The sequence below is a fragment of the Rhinatrema bivittatum genome, chromosome 1 (genome assembly GCF_901001135.1).
Source record: "Rhinatrema bivittatum chromosome 1, aRhiBiv1.1, whole genome shotgun sequence".
Lineage (NCBI taxonomy): Eukaryota > Metazoa > Chordata > Amphibia > Gymnophiona > Rhinatrematidae > Rhinatrema > Rhinatrema bivittatum.
This window is the reverse complement of record NC_042615.1, coordinates 535,034,029-535,051,325: the sequence shown is the minus strand read 5'-3', so window position 1 is coordinate 535,051,325 and position 17,297 is coordinate 535,034,029. Positions and strand designations below refer to the sequence as shown.

General features: G+C 42.5%; 1 protein-coding gene across 4 annotated transcripts in view; it reads right to left on the bottom strand.

Annotated features, from left to right (window-relative positions):
* Positions 1-134: 134 nt before the first annotated feature.
* UHRF2 (ubiquitin like with PHD and ring finger domains 2) overlaps positions 135-17,297 on the bottom strand; it is a 419,355-nt gene continuing 402,192 nt past the window's right edge. For all 4 annotated transcript variants that reach the window (XM_029614091.1, XM_029614082.1, XM_029614073.1 and 1 more), the window contains 3 exons: positions 11,288-11,451; positions 2,930-3,028; positions 135-1,184 (listed from right to left, as the gene is read on the bottom strand). In XM_029614091.1, the coding sequence (XP_029469951.1) occupies positions 1,038-1,184; positions 2,930-3,028; positions 11,288-11,451 (410 nt within the window). In that variant the 3' untranslated portion in view covers positions 135-1,037. The remainder of the gene's footprint in view (positions 1,185-2,929; positions 3,029-11,287; positions 11,452-17,297) is intronic.

Genomic DNA, 17,297 nt, shown 5'->3' with positions numbered 1-17,297 from the left:
TATTTTGAATGCAAGCTGGTTACCAACATTAAAAAATGTATATAAAATTTTAATTTTTGTTTTACATAATGGCTTTTGTCAGTAAAAAGTAAGCTTGCTTAGGCTACACATTAGGACAATACAAGACAACAGAAGAACTGTTCTAAATCATAAAATATTTAATGTATATTTTGGGAATATACTGTATATAAAATTTCAATCACCATATGAAGCAATTTCAAACCCTCTCCAAGCTAGCACTGCCCCCAGTTTGCAATGCTATATAGATGTATTCTCACTGATACAAGACTCTACTAAAAGCATAGTTTTAACTAATACAAAAGTGGCTTTTTTCATATGAATGTTTTTTACACAACTAATGTCTTGATTTACCTCAAGTGCAAAAAACACAGATCACCTTACACTAATGTAGAAACAATGCATCCATATTGTTCTCATTAGTCATTAGTAGTCAACTTGCATAAGATACAAGAGAAAGCACAATGAAGCTCACAAAAGTAGACTACAAATCAGCCTGTTCTTGCAAAAAAAAAAAAAAAACAAAACAAAAAAACAGCATAATAGTAGAAAGGACACAAGATTATGCACACCACAGAATTTGCTGTTCTTTAATCAAACTTTAAGTGCTCTCTCTATAAAATCAAACCTCATGGACCAGGCATAACTAATAGGAGAGGCAGTGTGTAGCTTAACTTTAGTTGACCAATTCTGGTTTTTTTCTTCAATTCCAACAAATGATTTTCCTCTGTCCTGAGGTAGTTTAAACATCATTTATGCATCAGCTAAGTTGATGAAGCAGTGCTGAGGCTTTTTTTTAAATTTTACTTTTCTTTTACAAGAATAGTTGTTGAGAAGAAACTACCTTCTGATGTTCAAACAGCTGAAAATTGGAGTTCACTACACAGGGAAGAGGGTGAGCTGCTTCAGAATGTGACATTTGTTTAGTCCTGTCACACCTGTTGGTCCATTGTTCAGTTTCCATTGCAAATGGGTATGGTCTAAAGTCAGTGGGAGAAAATATTCCAGAGTTAAACATATCACCGTCCTTTGCTGTAACCAGGGAAGAACTGGTCAAGAAGTGTCTGCAGAATCTTATTAGGAACCATAGTGTAAGCCTTCCCAAGGTCATAGCGGCAGGCAGGGCAGGAGAAGACCTCAGCACGGAAGGAGCGCTGTAAGCAGCTCTATCAAACACAGAAAAATGATTAAAACATTATTATGCCAAGTTTTATCTGTTTTATATTTATTTACATTTTTTTTAATAACCCTTAATGTGATCCAGACAAGTGTACCAGCATCTCATATTCACCAATTGGCTATAAAGGCAAGGAGTGATGATGCTTCACTGACTGTCATGCATGGACTATCACTGCTGAGAAAAATGCAGAAACTGGAATGAATTCCTGCTTATGACGACTGTTATATGGATCTGAACATGGTAGTAAGCCTTAAAGGTCTGATTTTAAAAAGCATTTGAGTAAGTCGGCTTTTGAAAATTGCTACACTATATGCCGTTGAATTGTCCATAGGATTTACTCGCACAAGTGCTCTTTACTCGAATAAATGGCTTTTGAAAACTGTTACAATAGTAGTTACATTTATGTGCGTAACTCCACTTAAAAATTACCCTCAGCGTCCAGAGAGCCTTGATTCTTGATGCATTTCCCAATCAGCTTGAAGCACCTGTGATTGGTCAACTCAAACGTTTAACAAACTGAAATACTTTATTGTATAGTGACTGTTGTATACCCTCAAAAATAGAAAACTCCTACTGTAATTTTGGGATTGGACCCATGCCAGGAAAAGACTTGTTCTTCCTATGCTGCAGCACCAATATGTGTGGGATGTTGAAGTAAAGCACAGTGGAACATATTCCTACTGTAATCAAACGGTTTAATGCATGCAATGGAATCCAAATAGGGACCATGAGATCATGCTGCAGTTCCTAACAAATTGTCTGTATCAGTGGTTGGTATATGCTCTGATTTGTCCCTGTAATTTGATCTATGAGGGTCGTACTAAAAGAATGATTAAAACTCGTCTAAATGAACACAGTTGTCTCACCACTGGAAAATGTTCAGCACTGATTGCCCAACATTACATAGAGAAAATTAATTGTTTTTCCACAATTAACATGGTTAGTTATTGACCACATACCAATGTTTACCCATGGATGGGACAGGGAACTAGGTTGAACTAATGAGAGCAAGTCTGAATATACACCCTCTACACAGTGCAAACTAATGGATTACATTCTGGAATAGAATAGCATTTGTCGTCGTGATTTAGTCATGTACTCTGTGTGTGTTCTTTGCATGGATAAAGATTTCCACTGTTGAATCTCTGACGTGTGCTGCTGTGGTTGGTTACAGGTCAGTGTAATTGTGACATGAGTAGGGACGTTAATACAAACACTATCATGGATTAAGCTTGAGTGGTACCATATGAAGTATTGGGACATTGAAGGATGCATGTGGGGAATGCTTCAAGCAGATTTATTAATTATCCCCTGAAGAAGGAAGGATTACTTCCGAAACATGGACTCTGTAGGGTGTTTTGTTTGATTTGTTTTATCATCCAAATGGATTCCAGCAATGATCTACTAAATAACAACCAGACTTCCCATATTTTGATAAAGAGAGGAAAGTAACATCTTGGACCACTGAAAGCTAAGTAACTTTATTCACATATAAAAAAAAATGTATTTGCATAAAAAAATGTATTCAGAAAAAAGTACAAGGAATATGGGACCAGTGATTATGTATACATGGGCATTGTAGCAAACGATTGCTCAATGAGGTCTGTGATGTAATTAGCCCGATTTATGAAAGTTCATTACATATATAAATATTTGGCAGATAGATAAAAGTTCATGATTCTATGATTATTGTAGGGAATTCCTGGGTAAAGCTCTAAGCCTTATACTTACTTTGCACACATTGTGCAGACACTCTGTTGTCACAGGCTGGTACACCAATTCCTGGCAGCAGACACACATGAAAGATTGTTCTACTTTCTTCAGAAATTTCTGGGATAATGTAAAGGGGAAAAAAAAAAAGCATTTGAAATTCAGAAGCTACATGCAGCATGGGACTTAAGATTACATTTTCAAGAAAAAAGGTGGTGTTTGACAAATATTCAGAAATGCAAGCTTCGAGGACAAGTAGGGTGCAAGTTTTGAGAAAAGGATTTTATCTCAAAGTTGTATATCCCTTAAATATGTTATTAGCCTTACCGAGGGATTATTTCTACCTAGCTACTTTGTTTTTGGTTTGTTTTTTTTTTACAAATATGCAGTTGCAGAAAAATTGTATCACAGAAAAATAATTGTATATACTGCAGGTCTGCACTATACAGCAGCATGTACTGCATTGCAGTGGCATAGTGAGAAGATGAACAGGAAAAATAGACATGCAATAAGCAACTGCTGACTATCAGACAATATATTTAGGGACCTTTGTTTTCAGATTTTATTTTTCCCAGTCATTTCAGTGTTTATTATAATAAGAATAGGATAAAGCGGAGGGAAAAATGTCTCAACATGTTTGTTCTTGAAATAAACAAACACTGACAAATTCCTGTGAAAAATTGAAAACAGGGAGGTCCATTTTAAAATGAGCATGCATGCGCCCATACACATGCCTACTGGCGTGCGAGCGAGGATACGCTAGAATTTTAAATCACTGCAAGCGTATGATTTAAAATTTGTCTACCATGCGTATGTTCCTAATTTTAACAGGTTACTCTAGCGCAGCTAGCACACGTGTCTTCAACAGGACCGTGTCAGTTTTTACATGCGCATGTCAGCAAATTTTATAACATGCACGCGCGAGGTACAGTCCCAGTTTTCCAACGAGTCCATCAGTTTGTCCTGTTAATAGTGAGGTCTTCTAGACCCCTTTCTGGTTCTTCATCCTGTACGTTCCCCCCCCCCCCCCCCCCCCCCCAGTTGACCCGGACCCCTCACCCTGTCCTATAAACCTTAAAACTTGAGAACTACAGATTTGCTCCTCATCAGGAGCAGCAGTAAAGTGTGCTATGGGATTCACTTTTAAAGTTCAGAGTTCTGGGCATAAGTCTTGGTCCCATCTTGAAAAACCCATGCCCCAGCCTTTTTCTGTTACTTTCCACCTGTGTGAATATCTTATCTGGCAGAAGAAAATGTTTAATTGGGTCCTTTTGAGAAAAAAATGATAGGACAGAGAAATCAGGGAAGGATTGTGAACAAGAGGGAAGGTAATTTGGGCCCTTTTTTTTTTTTTTTTGTACACTAGCTTTTGTTTGCCAGAGTAAACCAATTCCTTTTGTAAGAGTCCAGATACTTAACTTCAGAAGCTAGGCAACTCTATTAGCCTCTCTGAAAATCTATAGGGGTACATTTCCTCTCCCCCACTTCTGACCAGAAAGCAATTCTGCAGTGCCAGCATGCGACCCCCACATCCCTCCTGTTAGTGAAGATGGGCACCCTCTGTAATCATAAGTGCAGATTACAATGGGCAGGGGATGAATTCTGTGGTGCAGCAGGTGTCATGAGTGGATTGGGAGCAGGTCTGAGAGATCTAGGGTCATCGTTTTCAAAGGATATACTCCCTTCACTTAAGTTGGGAGGGAGATCTTCCTAGGATAAATGTCAGTCAGCTGGCTAGTTAAAGACTCATTTTCAGCCACAATCTAGCCAGCTAGGCTGTGGCTGAAAATTACCCTAAAATTGCCAGATAGCTCCCTCTAAGTTTCTTTGGGGTACATTTTCAACATCAACTAAATTTGCAGTATTTTTCTGCCTCCCACTCAAGTATTCTGAAGGTACTATATTTTATAGAGCTAAATATGTGTGGCTTGACCTCCTCTAAAAGGTACCCAGGCCCCACCTAAGTTATATCTTTTAAAAATGTTTGTCTGGACAATTCAATGTATGTGATAAAAGGTATGTTGGGCCCATGTGTATACTAGCAGTAGAAGATTGTGGCACTATAGCAGAAATGTTTCAGGGAAATTCCTTTCACAGCTATAGACATTTTTGGAAACATCAAGGGCATGCCTCCAAACAGTAAACTTTAGTCAGACTGAACATCATCTTATATCCATGACCTGACATGCTGTTTATGGATTATAATGCTATTTCTGTAAGCATCTTATGTATCAAACAACAGTGGACATAAAAAGACAAAAACCGCTATAGAGTTGGCAACTTTACTGGAATTTGGGAGAGCAGTGGTAAAGCAGAGTTGCTTACCTGTAACAGGTGTTCTCACAGGACAGCAGGATGTTAGTCCTCACATATGGGTGACATCATCAGGATGGAGCCCAATCACGGAACACTTGTCAAAGTTTCTAGAACTTTGACTGGCACCTACTGGGCATGCCCAGCATGGCACTAACCCTGCATCCAGCAGGGGTCCCCATTCAGTCTCATGTATAGCAAATGTACGTGCGAAAAATAAAACAACAAATCACAAGCAAACCCAACTCCGCAGGATGGCGGGCGGGTTTTGTGAGGACTAACATCCTGCTGTCCTGTGAGAACACCTGTAAGCAATTCTGCTTTCTCACAGGACAAGCAAGATGGTAGTCCTCACATATGGGTGAGTAGCGAGCTGAGGATGCCCGAGCAATGCACCAAATGCACCCAAAGTAGTGCAGCAGGCACAACAACAACAGGGGTGAATTTGGGTAGGAGGGCATCCTGAAAACCCTGAACGGGTCGCTGGTAGGATATTGGGTAGTTAAGCTGAGAATAAGTTGCGTAGAACAGACTGGCCAAAAACGTAATCTTGCCGGCCTGTCTTATCTAAGCAATAATGGGCTATGAAGGTATGGAGAGAGCTCCGGGTCGCAGCCTTACAAATATCAACAAGTGGCACCGACCGAAGGTGAGCCACTGAGGTTGCCACGGCCCTAACAGAGTGTGCTTTCACACTGTCTTGCAGTGGAATGTCTGCTTGCTGGTAGCAAAAAGAGATACAGTCCGCCAACCAGAAGGAAAGGGTCTGTTTTCCCAATTTGATGTTATCGAAAGAAACAAATAATTGAGCGGACTTTCTGTGGGTTGACGTGTGCTCTAGATAAAAGGCTAGGGCATGTTTGCAGTCCAGGGAATGTAGAGCCTTTTCTCCTGGGTTTGAATGGGGCCTTGGGAAGAAAATAGGTAAGATGATGGATTAATTAAGATGGTAAAAACAGAGTGTGTACAAAGGACCACTCTGTCATGTAGAATTTTAGTGTAAGGCGGGTAGGTGACTAATGCCTGTAACTCACTAACTCTACGAGCGGAAGTTACAGCGAGAAGAAAAATTACTTTCCAGGTGAGATAGCGGAGCTCACAGGAGTGGAGAGGCTCAAACAGAGGTTTCATGAGCTGCCCCTAAGACCATGTTAAGGTCCCAAGTGGAGCCGGAGGGCGCAATGGAGGTTTCAGGTGGAGCAAACCTCTCATGAAGCGTGTGACTAAGAGCTGTGTTGAAATAGAGACATCTCCTATTCCATTGTGGAAGGCGGCTACCGCACGGACATGCACTCTTACAGAGGAAGTTTTCAGACCTGATTCTGACAGATGCCAGAGATAGTTCAGAAACTTCGCAGTGGAACAAGTGAAGGGGTCTATGGACATAGACATGCACCAGACCATAAACCTTTTCCACTTGGAATGATAAGAGTATCTCATGGAAGGCTTTCGTGAAGCTACCAGGACTCGGGATACTGACTCCGAAAGGTTAAGGGGTTGGAGTATTAACCTTTCAACATCTAGGCCGTCAGCAACAAGGCCTGGAGATTGGGGTGGCGCAGGCACCCGTTGCTCTGAGTTATGAGAAGTGGATCTTTCCCTAGAGGGATGCGCTGGCAAACTGATAGAGCCTCAAGAATTGGGAACCAGACTTGGCGTGGCCAGTGAGGGGCTATCAGAATCATTAAGCCCATGTCCCTTCGTAACTTCATGAGAATCTTTAATATGAGTGGAAGTGGGGGATACGCATAGAGGAGACTGCTGGACCACGAGAGGGCGAAAGCGTCCCTCGGCTGTGAGTGGCAGCTGTGAGTGAGGGAGCAGAAGTTCTCTACTTTGCGGTTGTGGATGGACGCAAAGAGGTCTGTGTGTGGATACCCCCAACGTTGGAATATTTTATCTGCTACCGTGGGATTGAGAGACAATTCGTGCGGATGGAAGGTCCGACTCAACCTGTCTGCCAGAACATTGTCCACGCCCACCAAGTAGGTCGCTCTGAGGTACATTGAGTGGGAAAGAGCCCATGCCCATATCTGTGCAGCTTCCTGACAGAGAAGGTAGGAGCCTGTTCCCCCTTGCTTGTTGATGTACCACATCGCTACCTGGTTGTCGGTTTGAATCAGAATGGTCTTGAGAGGCAATCCTGAAAGACTCTGAGGACATATCTGATCGCTCGAAGTTCCAAGAAATTTATCTGATGTTTGGCTTCCTCTGGAGACCAGGGACCCTGAGTCTGTAGGTCGTTGACATGAGCACCCCAACCTAGATTGAAAGCATCTGTCGTTAGGACAATTTGAGACTCTGGAACCTGAAAGGGAAGGCCTTAAAGGAGGTTGGAGAGCTGCATCCACCAGGCCAGCTGCTTGGTAACGTGGACAATGGTGGACATTGGCTGGTAAGCCTGAGTCCACTGGGACTTTAGAGTCCACTGCATGACTCTCATGGCGAGGCATGTCATTGGAGTGACATGTACAGTGGATGCCATGTGACCCAACAAAATGAGAAAATGACGAGCTGTTGAATAATGCCGATTCTGAAGGCATTGTGCGAGGGATATGAGAGTACGAGCTCGGTCCTGAGGGAGGAATGCTCTTGCCTGCATGGTGTCCAGGTCGGCTCCTATGTAGGATAGGGTTTGAGATGGAACTAGGCTGGACTTGGGGTAGTTGATCAGGAACCCGAGAGACAGCAAAGTATGGATAGTGAGATGTAAGGAGGCTAAGGCATCTGTCTGAGTCTGAGCCCTCATTAGCCATTCGTCAAGATAAGGGTAGACATGGACGCCCTGACATCTCAGGTAGGCCGTTACGACTACGAGGTACTTGGTGAAGACTCGAGGAGCAGATAATAGACTGAACGGCAGTACCCGGTACTGAAAAGGCCGGGGGGGCGACCAGGAAACGAAGGAATTTGCGATGGAACGGAGTGATCGAGATGTGTGTATACGTGTCCTGAAGATCTAGAGAGCAAAGCCAATCTCCTCTTTGTAGAAGAGGCAGTAGAGAACCCAAGGTCACCATCCTGAACTTCTCCCTCTATAGATATTTGTTTAAGAAACGCAGGTCCAGTATTGGACGAATGCAGCCTGACTTTTTTGGGATGAGGAAATACCTGGAATAGAACCCCTGCCCTTGCTGCGAGAGGGGCACTGGTTCTATTGCCCGGGATTTCAAGAGGGTTGATACCTCCTCTTCCAGAAAAGAGGAGTGGTCGGATGAACCCCACGTCGGCCGAGGTCTGCTGATACCGATAGGAAGTTGAGGTAGTAGCCCTGGGTCAGTGCAGCAAGTAACCACTGGTCTGAAGTGATCGTGTGCCATATGTTGGTCAAATGGCACAGTCGACCACCGACTGGTATGGACGGTAGAGGAGGTTGGCTTATGCTCTCCAGTGAGTAGTCAAAATCCAGCAGCTGGGCCCGGTTGAGGGGCTGGCTGGGTCTTCTGAGGTCAGGCTTGCCTGGGCTGACCCTTCTGGTAAGGCCTGGAAGGATGACCTCGAGCAGCAGGAGGATATCATCTCCGAGGCTTGAAAGTTGGTTGCTTAGAGTCCCTTCGGAAAGTCCTCTTAGAAGTGGACGGGAAATCAGAGGGTACTGAGGAAAGCTGGTGCAGCATTTCATGGTGGTCCTTTAGCTGTGCCACTGTTTCCTGGATTTTGTCCCCAAAGAGATTATATCCAGCGAAGGGTAAGTCTGCTAACCGGTCCTGCACTTCTGGTCGTAGGTCTGAGGACTTCAGCCAGGCCCACCTTCTTGCACTAATCCCCACTGCAGACACTCTGGAGGCAATGTCAAAAATATCATAGGCAGCGTGGACCTCGTGCTTGCCAGCATCTAGGCCTTTTTGATCCAGAGCATTGAGTGGATCCTGGAATTGTTCTGGTAAAGATTCAGAAAAATCTTGGTTCTTCTTGAACAGGTCCCTGTTATACTAGGTCATGTATAACTGATAGGAAGCAATGCGAGAAATGAGCATTGAGCCATGGAAGACACATCTACCAAAAGCATCCAGGGACCACTGTTCTTTCCCTGAAGGTATGGAGGAATGAGGTTTAGAACTTCATGCCTTCTTCTGGGCTGACTCCACAACCACAGAATGGTGATCCAGCTGTGTTCTTTGAAAGCCAGGGGCTGTCTGGACAAGGTAGGTGGCATCTGTCTTTCGGTTGACAGATGGTACCGAGCCTGGGTGCTCCCAATTCCTTTTCAGCAGGTCAATTAGGATTTCATGAATAGGAATAGACATGATTTCCTTTGGGGCATCAAGAAACTGGAGTACTTCCAGCATCTTGTGCCTCGAGTCCTCTTCTGTCTGAAGCTGAAATGGAATAGTTTCAGACATTTCCTTTATGAAATTAATAAAGGAGAGATCCTCTGGAGGAGAGCGTCATCTTTCCTCAGAGGGAGAGGGCTCTGAAGGCAAATCAATAGAATCCTGGGAAGAGTCATCGGTCCAAGGATTGTAAGGTTGATCCCCAGATCCCATAGGGTCACCAGAGGGAAGAAATGGTGTTAATCCTGAAGGATCAGGCCTAGGCATCGTTGGTAACGGAGGAGGAACCGACAGTGGCACCAACGGCATCGATGGAGGCACCGATGGAGGACAATGCGATACCGATGGCACTGGCGACATCGGGTGAGTCGGTGGCATGATTCCAGACAGCGGTATGGGTATTGGTGTTTCCTCATCTTCCGATGACAAAGGTATCAGCGTAGAAGGTGGTGGACATACCGGTACTCTCGGTTCCACTGGTGGAAGAGCACTGATCAGCACATCCAGTCTGCCTAGCAGTGGTGCAAGCACCATGGGCATTGGGTCGATGACTGGGGCTGGCATCAGTGTTGGTGCCGATGGAGGTTGGAAGCCCTGAAGTGCCTTACCGATGACCTCCTGCATCATCCGATCCAATTCCTCATGGAAGCCTGGGGCATTTAACCCCAGCTCCGGAGTAGGAGGCAATAGAGGCCCAGCCGGAGGGTTCACCGGTAAAAGTGGAGTCACAGCTCTCTGCACCAATGAAGGTGGGGAACGCCTCGGTGACCCAGTCACAGAGGAGGATGGGGCCTTCTCTGGACAGGATTTCTTTGTAGGTGGCTCTGTCGACGCTGATGCCGAGGGCTTGCTGGACAGAACCTTCCAATGCCGGTGTCGACACTTTTCACGATGTTCTCCTCGGTCCTTTTCCTGAGGAAGAAGTCGACACCTTTGGAGTAGTCGATGCCGGTCGGGCAGCATCGGTGTCCCGCTGCTGGCGAGAGGTCAATAGCACCGGCTCAGATGAAGTCGAAGCAGTCGATGGAGTCGAGGGTTTTGAATGAAAAAGAAACTCCATCTTCTCTAAGTGGGCCTTACGACCCTTCGGTGTCATTTGGGCACATTTGGTGCAAGTTAGGGTATCATGGTTGGACCCCAAGCACAATACACAAACTCTATGCGGGTCTGTGATGAACATTGTCCTAAGACAATCAGGGCACCGACAAAAACCTGACACCATGGCTTCGACAAAAATTTAGCCGCGGTGTGGTCGATGGCTAGTAGGCCCCAGAGAGAAAACTCGATGGGAATCGACTGCAAACGAGGGTAAAGCCTTACCTTTTGACCACGGAGTACAGATATCGATAGGGGGACCCCTATGGGGTAGAATTTTTTTGAAAATTTTTAAAGAAGTTCTGTGAGGAAAATTCCTGTCAGGAATCTCTAGAGAGCTCCTTAACCCACGTGGCTACTGCTGTGCGGAAAAAAAGAGACTGAAGGGGGAACAGGGTTAGTTTCCATGCTGGACATGCCCAGTAGGTGCCAGTCAAAGTTCTAGAAACTTTGACAAAAGTGTTCCGTGATTGGGCTCCATCCTGATGTCACCCATATGTGAGGACTACTATCTTGCTTGTCCTCTGAGAACAGCCATTTACCAAAAGGGTTACACATCTTCAAAAAAAAAAAAAAAAAGAAAAATAAGGAAAGTACATATTTTTAATAACATCCTGATTTGTTAGAAACTTGAAACTCATTTGCATGCTCCAAATATATTTAAACCCAAAATACAAAAGGCAAAGTATGAACATACTGGTCCATCTTTAATAGAGAAGAGCACTTCCTCCCACAGTTTCTGGTTGAGACAGTCTTCCCGGATCAGCCACTGTTGTTGCGGGGTTAGCTGGAAAGCTTCGCCTTTGCCTTCATCTGCCATTTTCAGGATTTTAGATGGGGCTCTAGGCTCTTCACTGTCTACTGCAATGTAGTGTGATAAAGATGGTTTAACACAACAGCCCAAAGTTATAATGGGAAGAAGGAAACGGCAGAATACTGTGAAACTGCCTTTCTAATGAACACTCGGCAGCTAGGACCTCGTGATATGATGTACTAGATCAAATCATCTGCAAGCACAAAGTACACTGTAATTTCTACCCAGCTCCCATATGCCAGTTCAAATGTTTTTCAGAGCCAATCTGCAGTTGTGTGGTCAGGGGTAAGGTTTATTGGCAATACCTGAATCATCCAATCTGACTGGCCAATGTTATGGGCAATGAAAGAACAACACCCCGCCCCCCCCCATAGACACACACTGTGGCTGCATATTTTGGCTGTATAAAAGCTCTGAACTGGTCTTATGACTTTAGGGCACTAGGCATTCAGGATGGGAGACTACTATTTAATGTCTGACAGAAAAGTCTCTAAAATTAAAAAAAAAAAAGACATCTTTTACCATGTACACAATGCTGTTGTATATAACACTTAATCCTGCTGATAGTGCTAATTAACTCTTTTAAGGGCAGATAAAAATCTCACAAAAAAATGTAACATACATATTTAGTCTTCTCCATTCTCTGAGCTACTCTTTCCGGAAAAGGGTCCAATGATAAAGCAGCTTAACCCCCAAGCTCTCTCAGCACAGAGAAAACAGAAAGAACAGCAATATTTTTATTTTATTACTTTTTTTTTTTAAGATCTCCCCCTTCAAAAAAAAAACAAAACCCCCAAACAGTCTTTAAGAAGTTTGCTAATAACAAAATGTATTTGCTCCCACTACAAACTAGGCTGATGCCAGAATGACATTTGGCTTATGACAATAAAACAGTGATATCGCCCTTATTTTGAACCTTGTAACACTAACTACTGGATATTGCAGAGTTTTCAACCTCATAGCAGCTAGCATTAGATGCAATCCAGTTACTAGGTCTGGGACTTCAGGTGCTCTGTGCTAGAGATCCATAGTGACAAGAAATGGAATATCCAGAAGTCAAGGCTGGAATAATTCCAGGCACCTAAATTTTAAGGCCTGCAACCCAACAGAATAGATGCTGGTAGGGTCTGGGCCAAGAGGAGGGAATTGTGGCAGTTGCCTTTGGCGGGGACTGTGTGTGGGAGGGAGAAGGGTCTCTGGTGGCTACTGTGGGTGGGGGGTGGAGAGGGAGCTGTAGTGGTGGCAGCTGTCACTATGGCTAATGGCTGCAAGTAGCAGGAGATGGAAAGAGACTGGAGGGAAGGGAGGAAGTGGCGTTAGAGAAGAATGCCTGGAAAGTGAGAGAGAGAAGGAAAGAGCAAAGAAAAGTGCAAATAAATGGAGAAAAAAACCCGTATCAAAACAAAGGCAAATAAAGGTACAAAGCCAAAATAAAATTCCCCTGGCTCATAATTTTTTTTTAGCAGGTAATGGAGTTTGCCTGGTAATTTTCCATCCCTGCCAGAAGACATTATTTGGGTGATGGTAGGTATGAAAGTGATTTCACAATGTGGATACTTCAAACTGTTTTCATGATAATTTACATGTTCCTTGATGGTGCAAGTATTTTTGTGATTTATCCTTTGGAACAGGTTTCCTGTTTGTAAAGAACATAAGAAATTGCCATACTGGGTCAGACCAAGGATCCATCAAGCCCAGCATCCTGTTTCCAACAGTGGTCAAACCAGGCTACAAGTACCTGGCAAGTACCCAAAAACTAAGTCTATTCCATGTTACCGTTGCTAGTAATAGCAGTGGCTATTTTCTAAGTCAACTTGATTAATAGCAGGTAATGGACTTCTCTTCCAAGAACTTATCCAAACCCTTTTTAAACTCAGCTACACTAACTGCACTAACCACATCCTCTGGCAACAAATTCAAAAGTTTGTACATTGAGTGAAAAAGAACTTTCTCCAATTAGTTTTAAATGTGCTACATGCTAACTTCATGGAGTGCCCCATAGTCCTTCTATTATCCGAAAGAGAAAATAACAGATTGTCATTTACCCATTCTAGACCTCTCATGATTTTAAAGACTTCTATCATATCCCACCTCCCCCCAGCCGTCTCTTCTCCAAGCTGAACAGTCCTAACCTCTTTAGTCTTTCCTCCTAGGGGAGCTGTGCCATCCCCATTATCATTTTGGTCACCCTTCTCTTTACTTTCTCCATCGTAACTATTTTTTTTTTTTGAGATATAGCAACCAGAATTGTACACAGTATTCAAGGTGCGATCTTACCATGGAGCGATACAGAGGCATTATGACATTTTCCATTTTATTCACCATTCCCTTTCTAATAATTACTAACATTCGGTTTGCTTTTTTGACTGCCACAGCACACTGAGCCAATGATTTCAATGTGTTATCCTCTATGACATCTAGATCTATTTCCTGGGTAGTAGCTCCTAATATGGAACCTAACATTGCATAACTATAGCATGGGCTATTTTTCCGTATATGATTTTCACCTTGTACTTATCCACATAAAATTTCATCTGCCATTTGGATGCCCTATTTTCCAGTCTCACAATGTCCATCTGCAATTTATCATAATCTACTTGTGATATAAATACTCTGAATAATTTTGTATCATCTGCAAATTTTATTATCTCACTCATCATATTCCTTTTCAGATCATTTATAATATATTGAAAAGCACCGGTCACAGTACAGATTCCTGAGGTACTCCATTGCCCACCCCCCTCCACTGTGAAATTTGTCCGTATAATCCTACTCTGTTTTCTGTTTTTAACCAGTTTGTAATCCACAAAGGGACATCGCCCCCTATCCCATGACTTTTTACTTTCCTTAGAAGCCTTTCATGAGGAACTTTGTCAAATGCCTTCTGAAAATCCAAATATACTACATCTACCGGTTCACTTTTATCTACATGTTTATTAACCCCTTCAAAAAAGTGAAGCAGATTTGTGATGTGAGACTTATCTTGGGTAAAGCCATGCTTTGTTCCATTAAACCATGCTCTGTGATTTTGATCTTTAGAACACTTTCCACTATTTTTCTTGGCACTGAAGTCAGGCTAACCGGTCTGTATTTTCCTGGATCGCCCCAGAGCCTTTTTTAAATATTGGGGTTATATTAGCCACCCTCCAGTCTTCAGGTACAATGGATGATTTTAATGATAGGTTACAAATTTTTACTTTATAGATCTGAAATTTCATTTTTGAATTCCTTCAGAACCCTGGGGTGTATACCATCCGGTCCAGGTGATTTACTACTCTTCAGTTTGTCAATCATGAAAGCCTTCTCTGGAATGGGCATCTCCCCAACATCCTCTTCAGTAAACACTGAAGCGAAGAAATCATTTAATCTTTCCGTGATGGCCTTATCTTCTCTAAGTGCCCCTTTAACCCCTCGATCATCTAACAGTCCAACTGGCTCTCTCGCACACTTTCTGCTTTGGATATATTTAAAAAACCTTTTATTGTGAATTTTTGCCTCTACAGCCAACTTCTTTTCAAATTCTCTTATCCTGTCTTATCAATGTCTTACATTTAACTTGCTAATGGTTATGCTTTATCCTATTTTCTTCTGTTGGATCCTTCTTCCAATTTTTGAATGAAGATCTTTTGGCTAAAATAGCCTCTTTCACCTCACCTTTAAGTATGCTGGTAATTGTTTTGTCTTCCTTACACCTTTTTATGTATGTTCTCATTATGTAAGTTTTCTTGTTAGCTACCTTGAAATCTTGTGACGAATGTGGGTTATTCATGAAAAGGAAAGTATTGTGGATTACAGATTTGAGGCAGCATAGCTTTAGCAGGGGAAGTTAATGTCAAACAAACCTGATTGAATTGTTTGCTTGGAAGATCAGGGAATTAGATCACTAGATATTGTCTATTTCACAGTACAGTTTTTGACACAAGAGACTATTGAATAAGTAAGACAACCTCAGGGATACATCCTAAAGTGGTAAAATGGGTTACAAACTGAATAAATGATGGGCCAGGGAATGGAAATTCTGGTCTTCAAGCACTACAAACAGGTCTGTTTTTCAGGCTGTCCATGCTGAATATTCATCAGATTATTTGCAAAGATTTAAAAGTTCTGTTGATCTGCCTATTTTAGTTGTCCTGAAAGCAAGACCTGCTAGGATATTAGAATACCCTAACCTTATGACAGACATCAAACGATAGTGGTAAACACAGTTCTCTCTAAAGAGGAAGGTCACCAATTGAGTGCCATAGTATAAGTTATAAAGCCAGTTTTATTCAATATTTTCGTAACTGAATGCAGAGAAGCTATTCCTGAAGAAGTAGAAAAAAAATGAGACACTTACAAAAGCTTGAGGGGTGGTCAAGGTTATGACAGATGAGATTTTATACAAAAAAAAAGTCATACATTTGGCATGCAGAAACAGAAGCAGTACATGCTGTAGAATGGAAGTATGGATGTCCACGCAACAGAAGAGGGATCTGAAAGTGATCATGTCCAGTGACCTCAATGTTTAATCATGGAGGAATTCAGTGTTGTGCAGAATTTCTTTCCTACACAGAACTCTGCATTTGCCCTACAGAATTAAGCACAGGGACCAGAAAGCAGAGGCAGCAATGGTAGTGGGGGCTTGCATGGGTCAGAAGGGAGGAAGGAATACCATCGGTGTCAGCTGGAAATAAGAAAAGAGCAGCTGTAGGCTAGATTATGCAGACGGGAAGAGAGTTGGGAGAGTCAGCATTAGCCCATGCAGGACATAAGAGATGAGCCTGCATCAACGTTGGCCTACGGAGCTCAAATGGAGGAACCAGCAAGGGGCTGGAAGAATTTGCATGAGCGAAAGGGTCTTACTGGAGGGGGGGGGGGGAGAGAAGAGAATGAGGAGGGGGAACTCTCTCTGTCTGTTCCCCCTCAAAAATAAAACTGGGGGAGGGCAGATAGTGAGAAGCTGAAGGTCTTGCTAAAGAGTGGGATGGGCAAATAGCTAGGGGGTCTTGCTGGGTTAGGGGAGAGATCTGGTGGGAGGGGGAGCAGAGTGAGATCTGATGAGGGGCTCAAGCCCTATGGAGTGCTTCCTCGGTTGTGGGATTGAGCCTGGTGGGGCAGAGAGAAATCTGGTGGTGGGAAAGGTAACAAATGAACTGGGAGATAGACCTGAGGGGGAGGAGATAGCAAGCTGGGGAATGGATTCAAGCCATAAGGGGGGGAAAGCTGGGGACAGTCATTGAATGTGAGGGAGGGGAGGAACAATCTGTAGGCCTTATGATGGGAAAAAGTTTTGAAAAATTTTTTTCTGCATTGCATTATAAATTAGCTATTATTCAAGACAGTGTTTATATATTGCTATCTGAACCAAAACATTACAGAATTTTAAAATATAGTATGCAGAATTTGTTATTTTTAAATGTTATTTTTATTGTGATTTCAAACAAATAACATTGAAACAATGTTTTAAGCAAAACACAGGATATAATTCCAGTGTAAATCATACTAAAGATTAATATTTTTATCTGTATATTATAAGAATGAGTGGAGAGCAATTGCATTAAAGCAGATTATACAGAAATATTTCAATAATAATAACTACATAGTGAGACAACTTGCACCTTTTATATATAACCAACATCCGCTTGGAGTTATTCTTAGGAGTGCGAATCTAAATACTGCCTTAACTGTTCCGGCTCCAAAAAAATATATCTATCATTTTGAAATAAAACCATACATCTACATGGAAATCTTAAGTGGAACTTGGCTCCTCTTATAATTACTTCATTTTTCATCTGTAGAAAAGTTCTTCTCTTTTCTTGCATCTGCTTAGTAATGTCAGGAAATACTCTAATTTGTTTACCATAGAATTGCAATTGTTGCTTACGAAAATACAATTTGGAGTATCAAGTCTCTA